At 30.7% G+C, this 20,806-nt stretch overlaps 4 protein-coding genes across 4 annotated transcripts; all 4 read left to right on the forward strand.

Annotated features, from left to right (window-relative positions):
* Window positions 1-99: 99 nt before the first annotated feature.
* On the forward strand, window positions 100-1,274 carry LOC122522133 (aminopeptidase N-like). The gene is made up of 4 exons (XM_043642945.1): window positions 100-584; window positions 676-859; window positions 953-1,109; window positions 1,189-1,274. The coding sequence occupies exons 1-4, from the start codon at window positions 118-120 to the stop codon at window positions 1,272-1,274; spliced, it is 894 nt and encodes a 297-aa protein (XP_043498880.1). The 5' UTR covers window positions 100-117.
* Window positions 1,275-1,383: 109 nt separating this feature from the next.
* On the forward strand, window positions 1,384-3,149 carry LOC122522134 (aminopeptidase N-like). The gene is made up of 6 exons (XM_043642946.1): window positions 1,384-1,743; window positions 1,840-2,117; window positions 2,188-2,378; window positions 2,451-2,753; window positions 2,840-2,909; window positions 3,018-3,149. The coding sequence occupies exons 1-6, from the start codon at window positions 1,461-1,463 to the stop codon at window positions 3,147-3,149; spliced, it is 1,257 nt and encodes a 418-aa protein (XP_043498881.1). The 5' UTR covers window positions 1,384-1,460.
* A 491-nt stretch (window positions 3,150-3,640) lies between these two features.
* Window positions 3,641-8,578, forward strand: LOC122522135 (aminopeptidase N-like). The gene is made up of 11 exons (XM_043642947.1): window positions 3,641-3,726; window positions 4,446-4,882; window positions 5,042-5,500; window positions 5,592-5,775; window positions 5,849-6,005; window positions 6,075-6,156; window positions 6,235-6,629; window positions 6,722-6,999; window positions 7,092-7,282; window positions 7,353-7,655; window positions 7,737-8,578. Exons 2-11 carry the CDS (start codon window positions 4,458-4,460, stop codon window positions 7,984-7,986), a joined length of 2,724 nt encoding a protein of 907 aa, XP_043498882.1. The 5' UTR covers window positions 3,641-3,726; window positions 4,446-4,457; the 3' UTR covers window positions 7,987-8,578.
* A 1,125-nt stretch (window positions 8,579-9,703) lies between these two features.
* On the forward strand, window positions 9,704-20,408 carry LOC122522136 (putative aminopeptidase-2). Its single transcript, XM_043642948.1, has 32 exons — window positions 9,704-9,755; window positions 9,807-10,215; window positions 10,293-10,448; window positions 10,544-11,015; window positions 11,098-11,336; window positions 11,420-11,778; window positions 11,843-12,123; window positions 12,222-12,406; window positions 12,502-12,675; window positions 12,758-12,910; window positions 12,986-13,215; window positions 13,298-13,682; window positions 13,753-13,905; window positions 14,000-14,480; window positions 14,570-14,808; window positions 14,884-15,245; window positions 15,326-15,603; window positions 15,677-15,810; window positions 15,891-16,052; window positions 16,140-16,286; window positions 16,411-16,489; window positions 16,562-17,106; window positions 17,208-17,366; window positions 17,440-17,730; window positions 17,804-17,984; window positions 18,119-18,221; window positions 18,392-18,543; window positions 18,652-19,310; window positions 19,431-19,598; window positions 19,692-19,844; window positions 19,921-19,999; window positions 20,092-20,408. The coding sequence occupies exons 1-32, from the start codon at window positions 9,704-9,706 to the stop codon at window positions 20,341-20,343; spliced, it is 7,872 nt and encodes a 2,623-aa protein (XP_043498883.1). The 3' UTR covers window positions 20,344-20,408.
* The last annotated feature ends 398 nt before the right edge of the window (window positions 20,409-20,806 follow it).

Here is a 20,806-nt window from a genome sequence, read left to right on the forward strand (position 1 = left end):
AATTTACATGGTTTTTATCGACACTCTTATGCCACCGAGAACGGTGATAGAACGTAAGTTGAATCTACTGCTATTAAGACAAAGAAAAAAAGAAGAAAAGAAAAATGAAATAACATAATGTCAATCAGGTGGCTTGCGGTAACTCACTTTCAACCAATCAGCGCGCGTAGTACTTTTCCCTGTTGGGATGAGCCAGCGTTTAAAGCAACGTTCAACATTTCCATAAAACATTATGCCAATTTTACGGCTCTGTCAAATATGCCAGCTTACGAACGATCGTTCACTGACGAAAACGAGGATAAAGTATGGACTCGTTTCGAACGAACTCCGATCATGGCAACCAATATCTTGGCCTTCGTGATCACCGACTTCGAACATGTTTCTTTACCCGAGAGGAACACTACGATCTGGGCAAGGAAATCTGTCATTCCGTTTGTACGATTTTTGCTCAAGGTCATTCCAAAGATAGAAGACGAATTGACGGCATACATGGCAAGCGATATAATTGTACCCAAAATTGATCACATTGCTGTCCCTGATTATTCTAGCGGTGCTACGGAAAATTGGGGTCTTATAACGTATAAGTAAGAAATATATCGTTAATAATGAAAAATATAATATCAATTTATAGATGCTAGAACTATTAGATTAAATTCAATGTTTTGTCTATTGTAGAGAAAGTTTAGTAGTATACAAAGAAAATGAGACTAACACTGATGAAATGGATAGAATCGTAATGTTAATTGCACACGAAATGACACACCAATGGTTTGGTAATCTGGTTGGTCCACGTTGGTGGAAATATATGTGGATGAGCGAGGGTTTTGCTGCGTACTTTCAATATTACATAACGGATAAGGTAACGTAATATAACGTGAATTACATTACTGATTTTATATTTGATCTATTTTTTATACAATTTAATGTTAAATCATATCTTTCTACGATACAGGTATTCAATGAAACACGAATGATGGATAAATTTGTCTTGAACACAATGCAAATTGCTTTCAGCAGGGATGAGTGTCAGTATCAATATCCGATGAATAAAATTGTTAATAGTCCTTCAGATATTCCTAGCATTTATTCATTTATTACTTATCGTAAAGGTAGGTCAATCTCGCTGATCGATTTAATATTATCTTCAAGTGAATAGAACTAATTTTGTTTTGATATGTTCTTTTTAAGCGTCAATCGTTTTACGAATGTTGTCGCATTCTATCACCGATGAAATCTTTCGTGCCGGTCTTATCAAATATATTTATGAAAAGTAAGTCAAATTATTATGGATTGGACGTGTTGTTGACAAAAAGGAAAAGCAAATTGTTGTTCTTTTTTTTTCTTTCTTATATTTTTATATCAGTAAATATAAGACCGCAACACCAGACGATTTGTGGCGATCATTGCAAATTGTTTTGGACCAGTCAAATGTGAAACACAAAGATCTCGATATAAAATCAATGATGGATACTTGGACGGAACAAGGAGGATATCCCAGGATTGTCGTGGATCGAAATTACGATAATGGAACTATACAAGTGAGACAATTTAGTGGTACATTAGAGGAACAACTTAATCAAACGTGTAATAACAAATGGTGGATACCTTTGAACTTTGTGACTGAAGCTAATCCTGATTTTTCATCGACTTTACCAACACATTGGTTGAGTCCATCGGAAAATACGAAAACGATTGAAGGTTTTCCTAAGGATGGTTGGATCATCGTTAATATTCAACAAACTGGTATAAACTTAAATAGAAATTCTAACGAATATTGTGTTTTTTTTTTTTTTATTTTTTATTATACGTATATATCTATTTTATATATTTTTATCATAGGATATTATCGCGTGCATTACGATGAAGAGAATTGGAAGAGAATAGCACGTTATTTAAATTCCGATGATTACGATAATATACACGTATTAAATCGTGTTCAAATAATCGACGATGCCAAGAACAGTTTAATGGAAAAAGATATATCCCCTTCAACATTTGGAATGATAATAAATTATATATCGCGAGAAACCGATCCCTTAGTATGGAAACTTATATTCCGAATATATTCAGAATTTAATCATTTGAAGGATAATCCCAAAATTGCCGTTATCCTCAAGGCAAGTTCGAACAAAAATTACTGATACTAAAATGTTGACTAATACTAATGAAATTTTTCTTTCATTGCAGCCTTATTTACGGCGACTTCTTAATAACAAATTAAAAGATATGGATTATAAAGATAATCCGGAAGATGATTCTTGGACGATTAGAATGAAACAGATGATCAAACAAATTGCTTGTGACGTTGATGTTCCTGAATGTTTAGAAAATGCAACAGCTCAATTAGTCGAGTATCTTGAAAATTCGGAATCTATGATGTGAATATTTATTTTCAATAATTTGACAACAAATTGATCAGAAATAGATGATTAGTCTCGTAAATTTCGTAGGATACTACCAGATTCGCGAGATTGGATATTTTGTTACGGATTACAAAATGCGAACGAGTCTGTATGGAATAATGTTCTAAATATTTACGTGAAAAAACAGGAGAAAATGTATTTAACGTATCTCTCATGTTCGTACAATCGGACAATTTTAGAAAACTACTTGGCTATAACCTTTTCCGAAGATTCTCCGATTTCTAAAGATGATATTGATACCGTATTAGAAGAAATGGTGGCTAAATCCAAAATTAGCCTCGATACACTTATCGATTTTATTAGTCAAAATTTGAATGAACCATTTTCGAAGTAATATAACAAATATAATAATATCATTTATATTAATATCATTAAATATTATTTATTAATTTGATTTTGTTTTCGTTATTTTTCAGAACTGATACAATAACCAATACTCTTTATTTCATTTCATATCGAATAACTACGAGAGAACAACTTAAAAAGGTTGGATATTAAATCAATTTCAATTTCGTTTCTTTCTATTTCTGTGATAATTATTCGTGATTAAGATAACAAAGTTTATAAAATAGTTACAAAACTATTTTGTTACAGATGATAGCTATATATTCATCCAAAGGAAAACCATTGGATAGAATGATACATCATTTTGAGATGATTCAAGCCGAAATCGAGAAAAATATGCCGCTAGCATTAGGTCTCGTCAATGCTACTACAATCAATTAATGCGAAAATAATAGTGCAAATTTAATTAATAAATTTATCGAAATATACGGTATCTACCTCAATTATTAACATTGTTATTATTCAATACGAGTATCATCGGAATTCGTCGGGGGTAAAAAGAAAAAGTAGGATGAATCAATGAATCACAGCGATGCGAATTTTGTCGAGAAAAAGAAGGAAAAAAAAGGAGAGGAAGAGAGAGAAAGAGAAAAAAAGTATGAGAAATATATGAATGGGTGGTAGTAGGACTTTTCAAAGCAATGAATGAAACATTTCACGATCGTAAGCAATCGACAATTCTCGTGAAACTTCGTAATACTCGTGATAATAATACCGTCATGGCGATCGAACGAGATTTCAATAGACTGACTTTATGATGATGACGCGTATCGCGTGTGCTTTCTAACTTTTTAGTCTTCTTCTTCTTCTTCTTCTTTCATATCATCTACCTTTCCCCTAGTTTTTCCTTTTTATATTTCTATTATATAAAAATAGGCTATAATATTAAATAAATTATTCGAAAAGAGGTGTCTAGTGCGTCGTATTATAAAAGTGAGAACGCCCAAGGATAAAAAAGGTAGGTGGGTGACTCATAATGATAAGTGCTTTATCTCATTATGTAAAAATAAACATGCCGCAATTATTATCGATCATCTGAAAATAGCTCTATACCATTCTTTTTATCTTTATTTAATGAGCTATTATAAATATTTAATGATAATAGAAACGTTATATTGTGTATTGTTATTCAAGATATATTATTATCTAGAATTTGTTTAACAATTAATTTAACGATTCAATCAGCAACAATTAATCTTTCGCGATAAATCGTCATTGCAAATAAATTTATTATACACGAAATCAAATAATATTTGTAATAGTATATATATATATTCTTTTTAACTTGATCCTGTGTGTTATGATATTTTGAGATGTATTTCATTACCTACAAAATTATTTAATACGAATTCGTATATTGTTTTTTTTTCTTTTTTATACTATACGTTACTTTTAATTGATCTTTAAGAGATAACATAAATAATATTTTCGAATTTGACGGAAATATCGTGGATCATTGATTATCAAGAAAATAAATCATCTTCCCTTTACATATAATAATTATTTGTAATTCATTCAATCGAATGATAATCTAATCGCACAAGAGATCGTAACGTGAAATAAATAATTAATGAGATACGGAAATCAATCGTTCTTTAGTCGTAACAAAAATTTATTCTGATTTGAATTGGGAAATATTCCGAAAGCATCAATGCAATTTCATTATCTTATTTACAGCTGTCAACTACGATGCTTGCAATTGATGATAATAGTCAGAAAGCCGATCGATACAGACCGGAGAAAATTAATTATCGTCTGCCGGATGGCGTACGACCAACGCATTACAATATCAAGTTGACATTAAGCTTTTCAAAATTCGACGGTGAAATATCTATCGATCTCGTTGTTAGAAAATCAACTTTCGATATTACGTTGCATTGCGATCAAATTGTCATAAACGAGACAACAACTGTGCTGACTAATACGAAAAATGAACATTTAAAACCGATAGAACAAATTTACGTCAAGGAAAAAGAATTGTTTATACTACGTTTTACAAATGTCATTCAACCAGGTTGTTACAAGTTGCATTTCGCGTTTAACGGCACGCTCGAAGATAATTCACACGGTTTTAATAGACGATTTTTTACGGACGAAAAACAAGGTAGCTGCACGTACGTAAGAAATTTTGCATTATAGAAATAACTTTATCTATTGTTATCTTTATATCTTATCTAACAAACTTGAGTCATTGTATCGTAGTATAAAACGTTCGAAATAGATTGAAGAAAACGTCTTGCTTATTAAAATAAATTCAAATATTTTTTTTGCAGTAGATACGTCGTAACAAATTTTAAAACGACCTTTGCACGTCGTGCCTTTCCCTGTTTCGACGAGCCCGATATGAAAGCAACTTTTACCATTTCCATAAAACATCCAAAATTATACGTTGCTTTATCGAACATGCCGATCGAAGAACAATCCTTAATCGACGAGAAAGGATATCTTTGGACGCGTTTTCAAAAAACACCGATCATGTCAACGTACTTATTAGGAATCGTTTTATTACCAAACGATAGTAAACAATTTTCTAATTACGATGATACCGTCAACGTTTGGTGTAGACAAAATTGGTCCAACGCTGCCAAACTTATTCATGAAGTTACGGAAAAGACAAAAATTCAGCTTGAAAATTATACAGGTATTATTAAATTAATACCAAAGATAGATCACGTAATAATTCCTAATCATTCGAGTAGATGCACAGAAAATTGGGGCCTCATCGTTTACGAGTAATCATTATTTTATTAAACTTTATTTCCATTAATTAAATAATCTCATTGTTAATTAATAATAAATATATCATATTTTTAAATAAACCAGCGAAGATGATATAACATATGTGGAAGATTCTTCGGATACGTATAATGTAGAAATGATAACTAGACTCGTGGTACACAATTTAGTTCACCAATGGTTTGAAAATTTAGTCGGACCTTCCTGGTGGAATTATTTATGGTTAAATGAATCTTTGGCACATTATTTTAAATATTATTTCATTGATAAGGTACAGATATACAAAATAATATATCCATCTCTTGTTAATCAAATTGAGCATATATATATTATTCGTTATTAAGGCATATCCAGAATGGAGAGCATTGGAAATGTTTGTTGTGGTCGTTCAACAAACAATTACATTTTACGGGGATAATTATTCTTTTGTACAATATAAACCATACAAAGGCATTTGCCAAGAACCTTTTTTAGGCGTTCCCGCTACTATCTGTCATAAAGGTAATTAATGTGATAAAATAATCCTATTTTTTTTATATGTATTTTATCTTATAATCAAATATGTTACAGGATCATGCATCTTACGTATGCTTTCGCATTGTCTTTCTCAAACAATCTTTCATAAAGGAATAGTAACGTATCTTAATACATTGTTAGTGTTATATACTTTTAAATGCATTCTTGAATAAACATAATTTACGATTTGTAAATGAATGTTTCATTGTTTCAGCCAATACGACACATCTACGCCTGATCAATTGTGGAAAATATTCGAGGATACGATGAATTTAAACAAAATAAATATCAAAGAAATAATGGATACTTGGTTAAAGCAAAAAGGATATCCTCTAGTGACAGCCAAACGAGATCGTAATACCGATGTGATAATTGTAACGCAAGAATGTTTTAAATTATCTGATATCGATGACGAGAAAGATGAGGAAAATGACGACGACGAGGACGAAAATGATGTAAAATGGTGGATACCCATTAATTATACAAGCAAAAGTGAAGTTAACTTTTGCTCAACTTTACCAACGCATTGGTTAAAACCTCGAGACGAGAGTTTGACGATCGATAACATCAACCCGAACGATTGGTTCGTATTTAATGTGCAACAAACTGGTACGAGAAAAAAAAATATTATATAAAATACGATAAACTTGTAGGTACCACTGCTACGTTAAATTTATCGTGACAACGATTTTTAACAATAGGTTATTATCGAGTCAATTACGACACAGATAATTGGAATAAAATAGCTGAATATTTAAATACGGAAAATTATACGAAGATTCATCCGTTGAATCGAGCACAAATTATAGATGACTCGAGTTATATGGTTCGTACGAAACGTTTAAATCCAATTGTATTTTTGGAAATAATAAATTATCTATGGAGGGAAACAGATTATATACCGTGGTATTCAGCGTTCAGAGTTTTTGACACGTTTCAAGATTACTTTAAATTTCCAGAAAGTGGTGCCTTCCTTAAGGTACAAATGATATTAATCAAATGTGTCATGATTTTACGAACAAGTATACACACTTGATATTAAATAATCATAAATTATTTTGACTCTCGTAGCCTTACGCTTTACGATTGATCGATGGTCTATTACGAAATGTTGGTTACGATGAAAAACCAAACGATGATCATTTAACGAAATTGAAAAGAGTCGAGGTACTTGAATTGGCCAGCAAGCTTGGTCATTTGGAATGCAAGAAAATAGCTAACGTCAAATTGATAGCACATTTAAATGATTCTCATTCGAATCCGTAAATATTCTTTGTTATTTTAAATAGTTTAAATTGAAAGGAGAAAATATTAATTATATATTTCTTTCAGTATATCTACCAATTTGAAACCATGGTTATTTACTACCGGTATGAAAGAAGCCGACGAAGTATTATTTAATAAATTTCTCGAAATTTATAAATGTGATCCAAGCTTTATAAATTTAAATAATTTAAGTGGCATAGAAGATCCAATTTTAGTCGAGAAATTATTAAATTTAACATTAGAAAATGATACGCCGATTTTGAAGGACGATCGAGTAGACGTTTATCGTTCACTCATGTACACTAGCGTTGGAAACGTGAACGTCACTATAGATTTTATCATAGATAATTGGGATCAAATAAATGCTAGGTAATTTTGATATTTTCTTAACAAATTGGCGACGTCATTTCTACGTTTCAATGTTGCCGTTTCTAATTGATATTTTTATAGAATCGAAGACTCACATGAAATTGTTGAGACAGTAATCGGTGAAATTACATCATGGGATCAGTTTCATAAGGTTCAACGTTTTATTAAAGCGAACGGATTGAAGCAAAGTACAGAAGACGTAGAAAAGAATTTGAAAAAAGCGGAGAAACACGTATCAGAAGTTCTTAAGTGGATGGAAATGCAAAATTCGTTAAAAAGTATTAACGAAAAATTGGAGAATTTGCATTTAACGAATGTATCAAATAAATAAAATGATAAAAGTCTCGCCGTTCTTTTAGCTTCGATACTTTGTCGTTATCTTTTATTTATTAAACGATCAATGTTTCTCATTGACGATAGTTAGGTACACAAACGATGCAAAAAAATATTGAAAGTATTGGATTAGTATCGGAAAGTATCAAGTAAAATAAGTAGATTAAATTTATCGATAGTGATTGGACGATAAGATATAAAGTCAAAGTCCAAACGTTAAAATTCTACATTGTATTGTCTTTTAAAAGTCCCATGATTCTCCGATAAAAATTATGTTATATAGATATATCCGTTTATAAAGATCTACGAATGCAAAAAGTTACATTGATAATATTTATTAATATATCGTTCGAAGAAAGTGATAGTAATACAGCTGGACATCATACGTGTTATTTCTATCAGTTATCTACTTAGATAGAAACTTGTGCAAACTATTTATCAATTAAAAATGAATTATATTGCAAACAAAAAAATATTATTTAACTAAAGTGAAAGTAAAGCGCCTTTGATTAGTCGATTGTACCGGATAGTTGAACGTTTTATCGTTAGATAGATTGGAACAAATTGTTTTTAATTATTTTTAAGAAAAATTGAAATTTTTATATTAAAAAAATGTTATCGATCATTCTCCTGTATATTATATAAATAAAGTATAAGCATATATAAAAAGTGTAGAAATAAAAATTTCTGTGTTACACTAATATCAAATGTGTAGATTTTTGCACGTTCCTCGAAATCGATAATAGTATATTGAAAAAAATGATAAAATTAATATTGGAGTAGGTGATAAGATAACAAAAAAGATTATAATACTTTCTGATTAAGTATAAAATATATTATATTACTTGGTAGAGAATTGAACTCGAAACAGAAGCAGTGTAAGAACGACGTTTTATTTTTCGCGTAGGAATACACACGCGCGTTTAATACTCGTTTTAATAATGAATCACAGTGTTTAGGATAATTATAAACATAAATGAATTGAATAAATAATACTATTGTAACGTGTTATGAAGATAATTCTGATGCAATTAAGAACTTTATCCATCAGGGTACGTATCTAATAAAAAATACTTTATAAAATTTTTATTGTTAAATCTTCTTTACACTACTGATAAATTTAATCTCGTATTATCAGCATATATGCATGATAATATTGTTATTCATTTTGTATCATTTCTTAGTAGTGAAATTGGTAAGAATCTGCACGATGGATATTCATCGAACGTTATTTTTTATTGCAACCATCGCAATTATTTTAAAAAGTGGATATACGAAGGATATTTTAGAAGGTAAGAAATTTTTATATGACATAACAAAGATACACGAAAGCCTTTAAGTATATAGGATACTTCCGTGATAACGTATCAAATTTTTCGGGACGAAAAATACTCGTATAACCGGAACCATGGTTCGGAAAATTTATCGATTTGTTTGTCTATAAGATCATGGGGAATAAAAGAGGTGTACGAGACACTTGTAGTTAATGAAAATCCTGGCAAGAAATCTTGCAGTCTGCAACATTATCAGAATTTTTCTAGTTAAAGTAAATATAGTAGAACTGTCTGTGACGTTATCATGCCATTTGGAACATGCTATAAATGTATTCATCTTATCATAATATAATACAATGCAAAAGATAATATATATTTTGATATGAACTTAATTATTTGATGGTTTCGATCGATAACTTTTGACTAAGGCATTTTTGGATCATGGTACTTTATCAAAAATTGGTGCTTATGTTCTTTATCATTATTTCCAAAAGTTTGATACGTCAAATATTGAAACACTCTATATAGAATTTGATTTTAATAGGTTTAGATGAATCCCAAACATATGATGACCTCGCTTCGAAAGATTATCGACTGCCAAATTCGATGCACCCAACTTCGTACGAAATTAATCTATTCCCAAAGTTAATAGGAGATTTTTCGTTCCGTGGCGAAGTCAAAATCAATGTTACAGTCGATGAGCCTACAAAATTAATTGTACTTCATTATGGAAGTATATTTAATGTAAAATCGTCGGTTAGCGCGGAAAATACAAAATTGGACATCGAAGATGCAAGTTATGATAACGAGACCGAAAAATATAGTATATTGTTAAAAGAAAGTCTTAAAAAAGGAGATAAAATAGTATTAACATTAACCTACGATAGTTATCTTCGAAATGATATGATAGGATTTTATAAAAGTTCTTATATAACTGATGACAACTTGATTAAGTAAGTAATTATTTGTCCATCGTAAGCTAATTATGTAAGAGATTTATTTTGTTTTTTTTAAAATAAACATTGTTTAGATGGCTGGCAGCAACTCAATTCGAAACGACACACGCGAGACATGCTTTCCCATGCTTTGACGAACCGGGTTACAAAGCAACATTCAAAATAAGTTTGACACGATCCAAAGAATTTATTAGTATTAGTAATATGCCTTTGGAAAATACCCAGGAAATGTAAGAAATGAACTGTTTCGTTCTTTTTTTTTTTTTTGGTTTAAAATATGTCTATTAAATCATTCGTAACGAAAATATTTGTCATGCTATTCTAGTTCGTCAGATTTGTATCAGGACAATTTTAAGACTACCGTTCCTATGTCGACGTATCTTGTGGCATTCGCCATATTCGATTTCGCAAAAAATAGTTCAGAAACGTTGACAGTTTGGGCAAGACCAGACATGATCGATCAATCTCGTTATGCTTTGAAAATCGGTTCAAACGCATTGGCCTATTTACAAAAGTTATTCGACCAGCCGTATGAATTACCAAAAATGGACATGGTTGCAATACCTGATTTTTCGGCTGGTGCTATGGAAAATTGGGGTTTGATTACGTATCGAGAATCACGAATGCTTTACGATGAAAAAGAATGTTCGGTTGTTGCTCAACAAAATGTAGCTTCTGTTATCATACACGAGATCACTCACATGTGGTTCGGTAATTTACTTACACCATCATGGTGGAGTTACTTGTGGTTGAGCGAAGGTTTTGCCAGATATTTTCAATATTTTGGAACAGCCAAGGTAAATATGTCAAATAGATTTATCGTGTTTTCTTTTCTTTTTTTTTTTTTTCATTTTGATCTTCTTATTAAAATCATCGTAGATCGAAAACACTTGGAATATGGAGGGACAATTCTTAGTGGAACAACATTTAGCAGCATTGGGTGTTGATGGAATAGAAGAATCACAATCGATGACAAGAATAGTTAATAATCGATCACAAATTGCTGGAATTGCTGATTCTATTACATATGCCAAAGGAGCCAGTGTAATTCGTATGATGAGTCATTTCATTGGTATTAATAAATTTCATGAAGCTTTACGCTTATATGTTCGCGATAGGTAAAGACAAAAAATAATAACGACGGGGACAAAATAATTATTAAAATTGCATTCATTTGAGAGATCGATTAATTTTCTTTTAGCAAAACCAATGGCATCGTCAAACCTGAAAACTTGTGGTTAGCGTTTCAAAATACCGCTGGTAATTCAGATATTGTTATCGAAACTATTATGAACAATTGGACTAAGGAGCCAGGATTTCCCGTATTATCAGTCACCATTGAGAAAGGTAAAGCAACGTTAAAACAACATCGTTTTCTATTACGAAATCTCAAATCCACACCTGTAAATACGAATTGGTGGATACCAATCACTTATACTACGAAAAAGCAAACAAATTTCGTATCAACCGAAGTAAAACACTGGATGAAAAATGAAAACGAGATTATCTCTATCGATGCTTCTGATTCGGATTGGGTAATATTCAACGTACAACAAACTGGTAAGTAAAATACATTAATATTACTCGTGGAATAATGTAAATTGAATCGATACGTTGATTTCAGGCTTTTATCGTGTAAATTACGATAATGCTTCTTGGTATCGAATTATTGATGAATTAAATAGCAGTAACTTTACCAAAATACACGAATACAATCGAGCAGGTATCATCGATGATTTGTTAAATCTTGCTAGAGCTGGATTATTAGATTATCGTATCGCACTAGACGGTTTACAATATCTTAGACAAGAGAAAAATTATTTACCATTCAAAGCTGCATTCAGAGGACTTGATTATCTCACTCAACGATTTTCTGGCGACGAAGCTAATTACGTTTTGTACAAGGTCAATTTGCTAAAAAGTGTAAAAAAAAAAAAAAAAAGAAAAATAATACGAACATACAAAGAAACTCATATCTCTTTGAAATGATTTTTCTTCTTTAGAAATACGTTTTATCGCTCATCGAAAATGTTTATCGGGGACTCGGTTACGTAGATCGAAAAAATGACGATAGATTGACGGTACAACTACGACGAGAACTTAACGATCTCGCTTGCAAATTCGATCACAAAGAATGCGTTTCTAATTCACTGGAATTCTTCCGCAATTGGATAAACGCGACTTCTAGGTAAGATCATAATCGATATCGGCTTATTGACGATTATTATATTATTATATGCCTTATTATTACGAAATAATCGTGAAATTATTTTTCTTTCGTAGAAACCGAATCGAACCGAATCAACGATCGGCCGCATATTGTACGGGAATACTTCACGGTAATTTGGACGATTGGAAACTCTTATGGAATCATTACAAAACTTCCAAAGTGGTATCCGAACAAGTGGTCGTTCTAAATGCACTTGGATGCAGCCGAAATATCGATATCTTAGAACAGTGAGACATAGATTGAAGATTATTTTTATTCATTCGTTCGGCAATCAACAATCATCTTCTTAAACGTTTCTTTACATTTTAGGTATCTCCGATGTGCCATTTCACCTTACGAAGTATATAGAATTCGCAAGCAAGACAGTACCAGCGTATTTTCGGCCATTTACAGCTCGAGCGTAATCGGAATTAATACTGTTCTCGATTTCGTTGATAAAAATCACGATGCAATGGCAAAGTAGTGAGTACTTTGTAAATCACATACACACACACATTCAATATGATATTTAAATTATTATTTATCTTCTTTTTTAAGTTACGATGGTTACGATACGATCGCGAGTATACTCTCAGGTCTATCTCGATATCTTTCTACGGATGAATTAATAAATAAATTCGAAAGATTGATTAAGAAGCATACAGAATTTTCTAAAATAACTAAATCATTAATGAGCTCACTGGAATTAGCGAAATACGAATTGAATTGGTATAAGAATAATGTTGATCGTATTATCTCGCGGATAAATGATAATAATCATAAATCCGGTAAAATGTCTTCTATATGATAATTAATGAAATATTTAATTAAATACGAAATGTAATTTTGTAACTCTTTTTGTTTTTACAGACGATCCAATTATTGATGAATACCGTTTACCGAACAATGTTATTCCACAGAAATATATACTTAGTTTGGAACCTTTCCTCGTACCCGACAATTTCACTTTCAACGGTAACGTTCAAATTGTAGCGTCGGTCGTTAAGAAAACGAATAAAATCGTTCTACACGCTTCAAATATTACTGTACATAGCGTTAATGTAATGGTCAATAACGAAGAAGTCAATGTTACTGAGAGCTATGAAAGTATTTATGATTTTTTCGTGATCAAGCTCGAAAATGCGTTAAATGAGAAAACAGAAGTTAACATTATATTCCGATACACGGGCAATCTGAACAATGCAATGCTAGGATTTTATAAAAGTTATTACATAGACAGTGATGGAAAACAAAGGTTAAATGTTATTTAAATCAATTATATTTATAATTGTTCCAACGTGTATTAACTTTTTATTTTTGAATAGATGGTTAGCCACTACTCAAATGGAACCAGTCGGTGCCAGAAAAATGTTTCCATGTTTTGACGAGCCCGCGATGAAAGCTGTCTTTACCGTTGAAGTTTTGATACCGGATAGTTATCACGCTATTAGTAATACCAAACCAAGGGAGATCAAGAAGTTGAAGTATATATTTCATAAAATATTTTCTAAATAATTATGATAAAGAACTTTTTTTTATAGGATAATATAAATTATTATTGAAACATTTTAGAGACACTGATAAAACGCTGTATCGTTTTGAAGATACAGAATTGATGTCAACGTATTTATTGGCATTAGTGGTTTCCGATTTCAATCATGTGCATCATGAAGGTGAAAAAAATTACAAGATATGGTTTAGACCTAATTCGTTTAATGAAACATCTTATTCTCTCTCTCTGATGGAACCTCTTGTAAAAACCTACGAAGAATTATTGCAGCATAATTATACATTGGATAAGCTCGATATGATAGCTTTACCAGATTTATCATTCGGTGCTATGGAGAATTGGGGCCTTCTTACATTCAGAGAACAGTATTTACTTTTACAATCGGAAGAGACGAATATCCGTGATATTCAAACTGGAACTAATATAATATCACATGAAATTGCCCATCAGTGGTTCGGAAATTTAGTTACTCCTTTATGGTGGAAATATGCTTGGTTGAACGAGGGCTTTGCCACATATTTTGAATACTTCGGTACATCTCATGTATGTACATTCGAAATACATACACGTATATCAACTAACATCTCATAATTAAATTTTTGAAACATATTATCTTTATTATTATACCTTAGATAAAACCAGAATGGGAATTGGAATATCAGTTCGTCGTAAATGAACTTCATTCAGCATTTAAAAGAGACGCTTTAACATCTAGTCATCCTATGAGTTATGATGTCTCGACTCCTACGGAAATAGGAGATATTTTCGATAAAATTACTTACGCCAAGGCTGGAAGTGTTATAAGAATGATCGAGAAGACTTATGGCAGCGATGTTTTTTACGCTGCATTGCAAAATTATCTCGAAGAACGGTAGATTTTTATTGTGGACTTATTAAAATTTCTAATATAATTATCATCTCATAAAGTTACTTTTTAATTATTTAGAAAGTACAACGTAGCAACCCCAGAAGATCTCTACAAAGCTATTTCTAATCAATTAGCCGACGAAACGTCTGCGAATGGTGTAAGCAAATTTCTAAATTCATGGACAACTCAGGCTGGATTCCCTGTCGTCAATGTTACGATCGATTCAGATGGTTTGGCGACACTATCTCAAGAACGCTTTTTCTTGAGAAACGAAAATGGCGAATCCGTTGAAAATATTTGGGAAATACCGATCACCTGGACGTCAGAAAAAAATCCTAATTTTAACAACACGAAGCCACAATTTTGGTTAAATCAGATTGAAATGAAAATAATGACGGACAATAGCGAAGGTTGGAAAATTTTCAACATCCAACAAGCTGGTAAGTATATTCTCAATGCTTAAATTTTAAAGGTTCAACTATTAAATTAAAAAATAAATAATTAAAATTACGTTTTTTAGGTTATTATCGTGTAAATTATGATATCGCTAATTGGAAGCGTATAATTGACGCTTTGACTCAACAAAAGTTTGAAAAGATACACAAGGTGAATCGCGCCGCGTTAATAGACGATCTAATGAATCTTGCTAGGGTCGGATACGTTGATTACGATTTACTTTTCTCAGCTACGGAGTATTTGAAATACGAAAATGAGTATTTACCATGGCGAGCATTTTTCAATGGCTTGACGTACTTGCATAATAAATTCGAAGCACAAGAAATTTTCGAATCCTTGAAGGTAATTTTCTTGTCATGTATTTTTATATTTTTACGAGCTTCGTAATTTCCAATTCGTTTTTCGTCATTTTCAGCAACACGTCCTAAAACTGATAAATTCGATAATTGAAAAATCATTAAATAAAGAGTCTCAGTTATCTGATCTTTTACTTATGGAATTACACAAATGGGCCTGTAAATATCAAAGCAAATATTGCTATGAAATGATGTAAGTAGAAATATTCGACGAGGTTATTAATAATCATCCCGTAATTATCGTAATTAATAATCATTATGTTAATTATTCAGGAGATCACCGAATACGCGACCCGGTATATACTGTGAAAAGGCTAGAACATCATATATGTGGAATGACATTTGGAAAGCATACATAAATTCTACTATCACGTCAGAAAAACGTGTAATTCTTAAGGCATTGGGTTGTACCGAACATACCTATCTTATAAACACGTAAAATTATTATAATTATATTATTAGCTATTTATAGTTTTTTTTTTTTCTACAATTAATACAAACAATTTTTCTTTTTATTCAAAGGTTATTAAATAGAGCGATATCTGAAAACTCCGGTATACGATATGGAGACAGCATTGGGGTTTTCGCTTCCGTCTACGAGAACTCCCAAATTGGTGTAAAATCTGTTCTGAGATATATGATTATGGCGTTTGATAATATTTATAACTAGTATGTTATATTAACGTAATTTCTCTTTTTCAAGATATTTCGTTGTTGTTGATATATTCTCTTAAAATAACATATAAAATATATATTTATATATATTTTTCTAAAAAATTAAATTATATTATAGTTACGAAGATGAATCTGCAATCAAAAATATTATGGGAGGACTCGCGGAAAGAATATCAACAGAAAAACTTTATGAACAGGTATATATATATAGATTATCATCATTTATAATGGAATTAAAAAGAAAATAATTTAATGTATTATTATTGCAGTATAGATATGTAACGGATTTTCTCATTAGTAAAGTACCAACGTTAAATAATACTTTACAATCATATAACGATCTTATAATTTACGAACTTAATTGGTATAAAAAAAATATACCAAAGATATCATATTGGTTGGAGAAACTTTATCCTCTAAAAAATAATAATCGTTTACCGACAACACTTTATCCGCTTAATTACAATCTCTCGATTGCCATAAGAAATAATATGTTACTCGAAGGATCCGTTAAAATAAATATTCGAGTCGATAAACCAGCCTTCAAAATAGTTCTTAATTCTTATGAACTCGATATTGTTCCTACGGTGATCGTTTACGAAACTCCTATTGGAACCTCTGACAAAGATTTGAAATATTTTGACATCCTCGGTTATGAGCTAATCTCAGAAAATCAACAGCTAATCATTTACCTTACTACTCACATCGAAGTACCAAAAGTAACCGTGGAAATAGGGTTTTACAAAGTAGACATCTCTGATAAAGAAATGAAAGGATTGTATCGTGGTCGCTACATAAACAATAATGAATATCAGTATGTATAAAATTATCAGATTGTACTCTTTTTTAATTAGATCTTTTAAATGTTGTAACAAACATCTGGGCTTTAATTTTAATGTCATTCTGATTTTCTAGCACTTATTTTGCCACTTACTTCCAACCAAATTATGCCAGAATGGTATTTCCCTGCTTTGACGAGCCAGCTTTCAAGGCCAAATTTAAAATTCATATCTTACGAGATAAATCGTATAAAACTTTAAGTAATATGCCTCTTGAAAGATCATTTCCTAACGAGTAAGTTTCTGAAAATAATGAAACTTATCCATCTAGATCAGAAAATTGATTTAATATAAAATATTATATTTAGCACGCAATACACATGGGATATTTACAAGGAAAGTTTAAACATGTCTACGTATTTATTGGGTTTCGTTGTTTCCAATTTCGTGCCGATTAAAAACGATAAAGAAAAATTTAATATTTGGGGAAGAGAAGAGATCATTCAGTATGGTGATGAAGTACAGTATGCCGCTTATAAGTATTATAAAAGCATTAACCAAATTTTCGTACAAGAGGATGAATCGGAGAAAATAGATTTTGTCGGATTGCCAAACTTTCCTATAGGGGCAATGGAAAATTGGGGACTTTTTACTTTTAGGTAAACATTTAATTATTTAGCATTAAAACATATTTATTTAAGACACTCGCATTCATTGATTCTTTTTTATTAGGGAATCTCAACTCTTCTATGACAAGGATATTATACCTTTGTCAAGAAGATATTCCATATTGACTACAGTATCACACGAAATATCTCATAAATATTTTGGAAATTTGGTTACTTGCGAGTGGTGGAGTTATACTTGGTTGAACGAAGGCTTTGCCCAATATTTTCAATGGTTGCTTCTAGAAGTATAATCTATTCTAAATTGATACGATATTAAAATAAATATTTAATTATATTTAACATTATACTTTATATATACTAACAGGCAATAAATGAAAATGATTTTATACATCATTTTATGGTTAATGATATGCACGAGGTCTTCGGTGTAGACGGTTTCATATACTCTCATCCACTAAATTATCCTGTTTCGGATCCTAAAGATTTAAGGAAACCATTCGATATAATCTCTTACAAAAAAGGTATGCATCGAGATTAAATTATTCGTTGTTTTTCAAACTTTTATTTACTTACTTATTTGTATGTACAATAACAGGTGCTAGTATTATCCGCATGCTTCATTGGCTCATTGGAGATGACAATTTTTATTATATTATTAGAAGATATCTCAATAAAAATAAATATGGGATAGTTAATCCAGAGAAACTTTGGAATGAGATAGATGGCTATATTCGAAACGACCATAATTTAGAAGAAACAATGAATGAATGGGTCAATAAGCCTGGATATCCCGTCGTATCTATCTCTTACGATAAATATAATAAAAAAATTAGGATTACTCAGGTATGATAAAAAATAATTAATATTGATAATACGAAAGAGAAATAGAATTTTTGGAAAGAAAAATCTTGTAACTTCTCATATTATTACAAAACATATTTATCGTTCTAGCAACGGTTCCTGTATTACGCATATGATGGACCTTCTAGGTTCCACATCCCCATTTCCATAGCTACCGAGGAAAATCCAAATTTCTATAATACCAAACCACAATTTTGGTTAAGAACAACTGAAAATACATTTGATTTTGATTTGGAAGATCAGTGGATTGTATTTAATATTCAACAACTTGGATATTATAGGGTGAATTACGATAATACGTTAATGACAAGATTAATAAATATCTTAAATAGTAACAAGTATTCTACCATTCACGTGATAAATCGTGCGCAAATTATTGATGATGCATTCAATTTGGCTCGCGCTAGTAATACTTATTCTAAGGCTCTCAAATTGGCACTTTATTTGCGTCGAGAAAAGGAACATTTACCTTGGAAGGCATTCGGACGGGGTATTAACAATCTCTGGGAACATATAAGACATTCTGGAAAAATCGAAGCTCTTCAGAGATATGTGTTATATTTAACGAATGAGCACGTAGAAAGGCTTGGATTTATTGACTATTATGATGATTCTGATAAATTGGGAAATCTTAGTAAAAATAATCAATTAAACAGAGAGTTAATACTTTCGTTAAATTGCAAATTTGGTGGTAAAACTTGTATCGACGAGTCGACAAAAATATTCAAGAGTACTGAGCAATTTAAAACGTATGTATGATAATTTTTTATAATTCTTTTCATTACTCTAATATTTTTAAAAAAAAATCTGTTATAGATAAAATAATGTTTTAACATATAAGTAATATATATATATATATATATTTGCAGAATTCCTCGGAATGCCAAACCTGCAATCCTTTGTACTGGCATAAAACATACCGATCATAATAATTGGTCAAAATTATGGTCAGCCTATACAGAAACTAAATTACATTCGGAACAAATTCTTTATTTAGATGCTTTAGGGTGTTCAGAAGATGATATGACCCTAAATAAGTAAGTTTAATTACATCATTTTACGATTCGAACTAATAATATTAAATTATTAATAAAAGACTTTTTATAATATCTTATATTTAAACCTGATAGATATCTTAAGTACATCTTCAATGAAAATGCGTTAAAATTAATACGAAAAGAAGATATTCCAAGAGCCTTCGCATCCATATACACATCTAGCGATATAGGATGGAAAAAATGTTATGAATATTTAATTAATCATTATGTGGAGATTTATGACTTGTAAGTGATCGATCGATTATTATATTATAATTCACCATTGTACAATTTAAAACTTATTTATTTTGTATTATTTTAGGTTGAACAATCGGAACGACGTTGGCGCATTATTCTATGAAATTGTAATACGCATTCCAGATATAGAAACACTTGATAAGGTATTTTATTTATACACATATATATTTATTTCATTGTGTTATATTATTTTATTCACGCAACGATTTCAAAATTAAATTTTTCTTTATTTCAGTTTAAGTTCTTCATGCAAAATAACGAGGAAAATCTTGCACCAATCACAGCTACATTGTTAGAAGCTACAGAAATTGCAGAGAAACTAATATCTACAAATCAGCAATTGCCATCACAAATACAATCGATATTGCAAGATATACTTTATCAGATTAAACACGAGAAAAATTCAAATGGCAATTCAGGAGCCTCAAATTTAAACATCGTTTTCCTTACCATTGTATCTTTGATATCACTTCTTTTATTCAAGTAGAAATGATTTTTTGTAATATCGAAATTTTACTGTACAAAATTATAAAAAATAATATACGACAAACAGTGTTAAAAATAATTAAATTAAACTTCTAACAGTGACAATTTATTTTAAATTTAACTTGTTGGATATTGTTATATATATATGTTTAGATGTATCACACAAAATAAATATATGAGTACCTGTTGTGTTACTATTTGTTTTAATAGATCAACCCACTTTACAAAATATTTCTAATTGTTGAAAAAAGATAGCTGAGTAACAGCATTGACTATAAAAATAAAAAAGACCACTCGATTAGCTTCGATGAACAAAGATTTTATTTCTTGATCTTACTTGAACGTGTTGCAAGCACGTGAGATTGAGACAAACTCGACATAACCACGAAAACGAAAGAACGCGAGAAACAAAAGTAAGATCTGCGCATGTCAGTTGTGCGCGCGCAACTTGAATTTTCTTTTTA

The sequence above is a fragment of the Polistes fuscatus genome, unplaced genomic scaffold (genome assembly GCF_010416935.1).
Source record: "Polistes fuscatus isolate 324 unplaced genomic scaffold, CU_Pfus_HIC Scaffold5, whole genome shotgun sequence".
Lineage (NCBI taxonomy): Eukaryota > Metazoa > Arthropoda > Insecta > Hymenoptera > Vespidae > Polistes > Polistes fuscatus.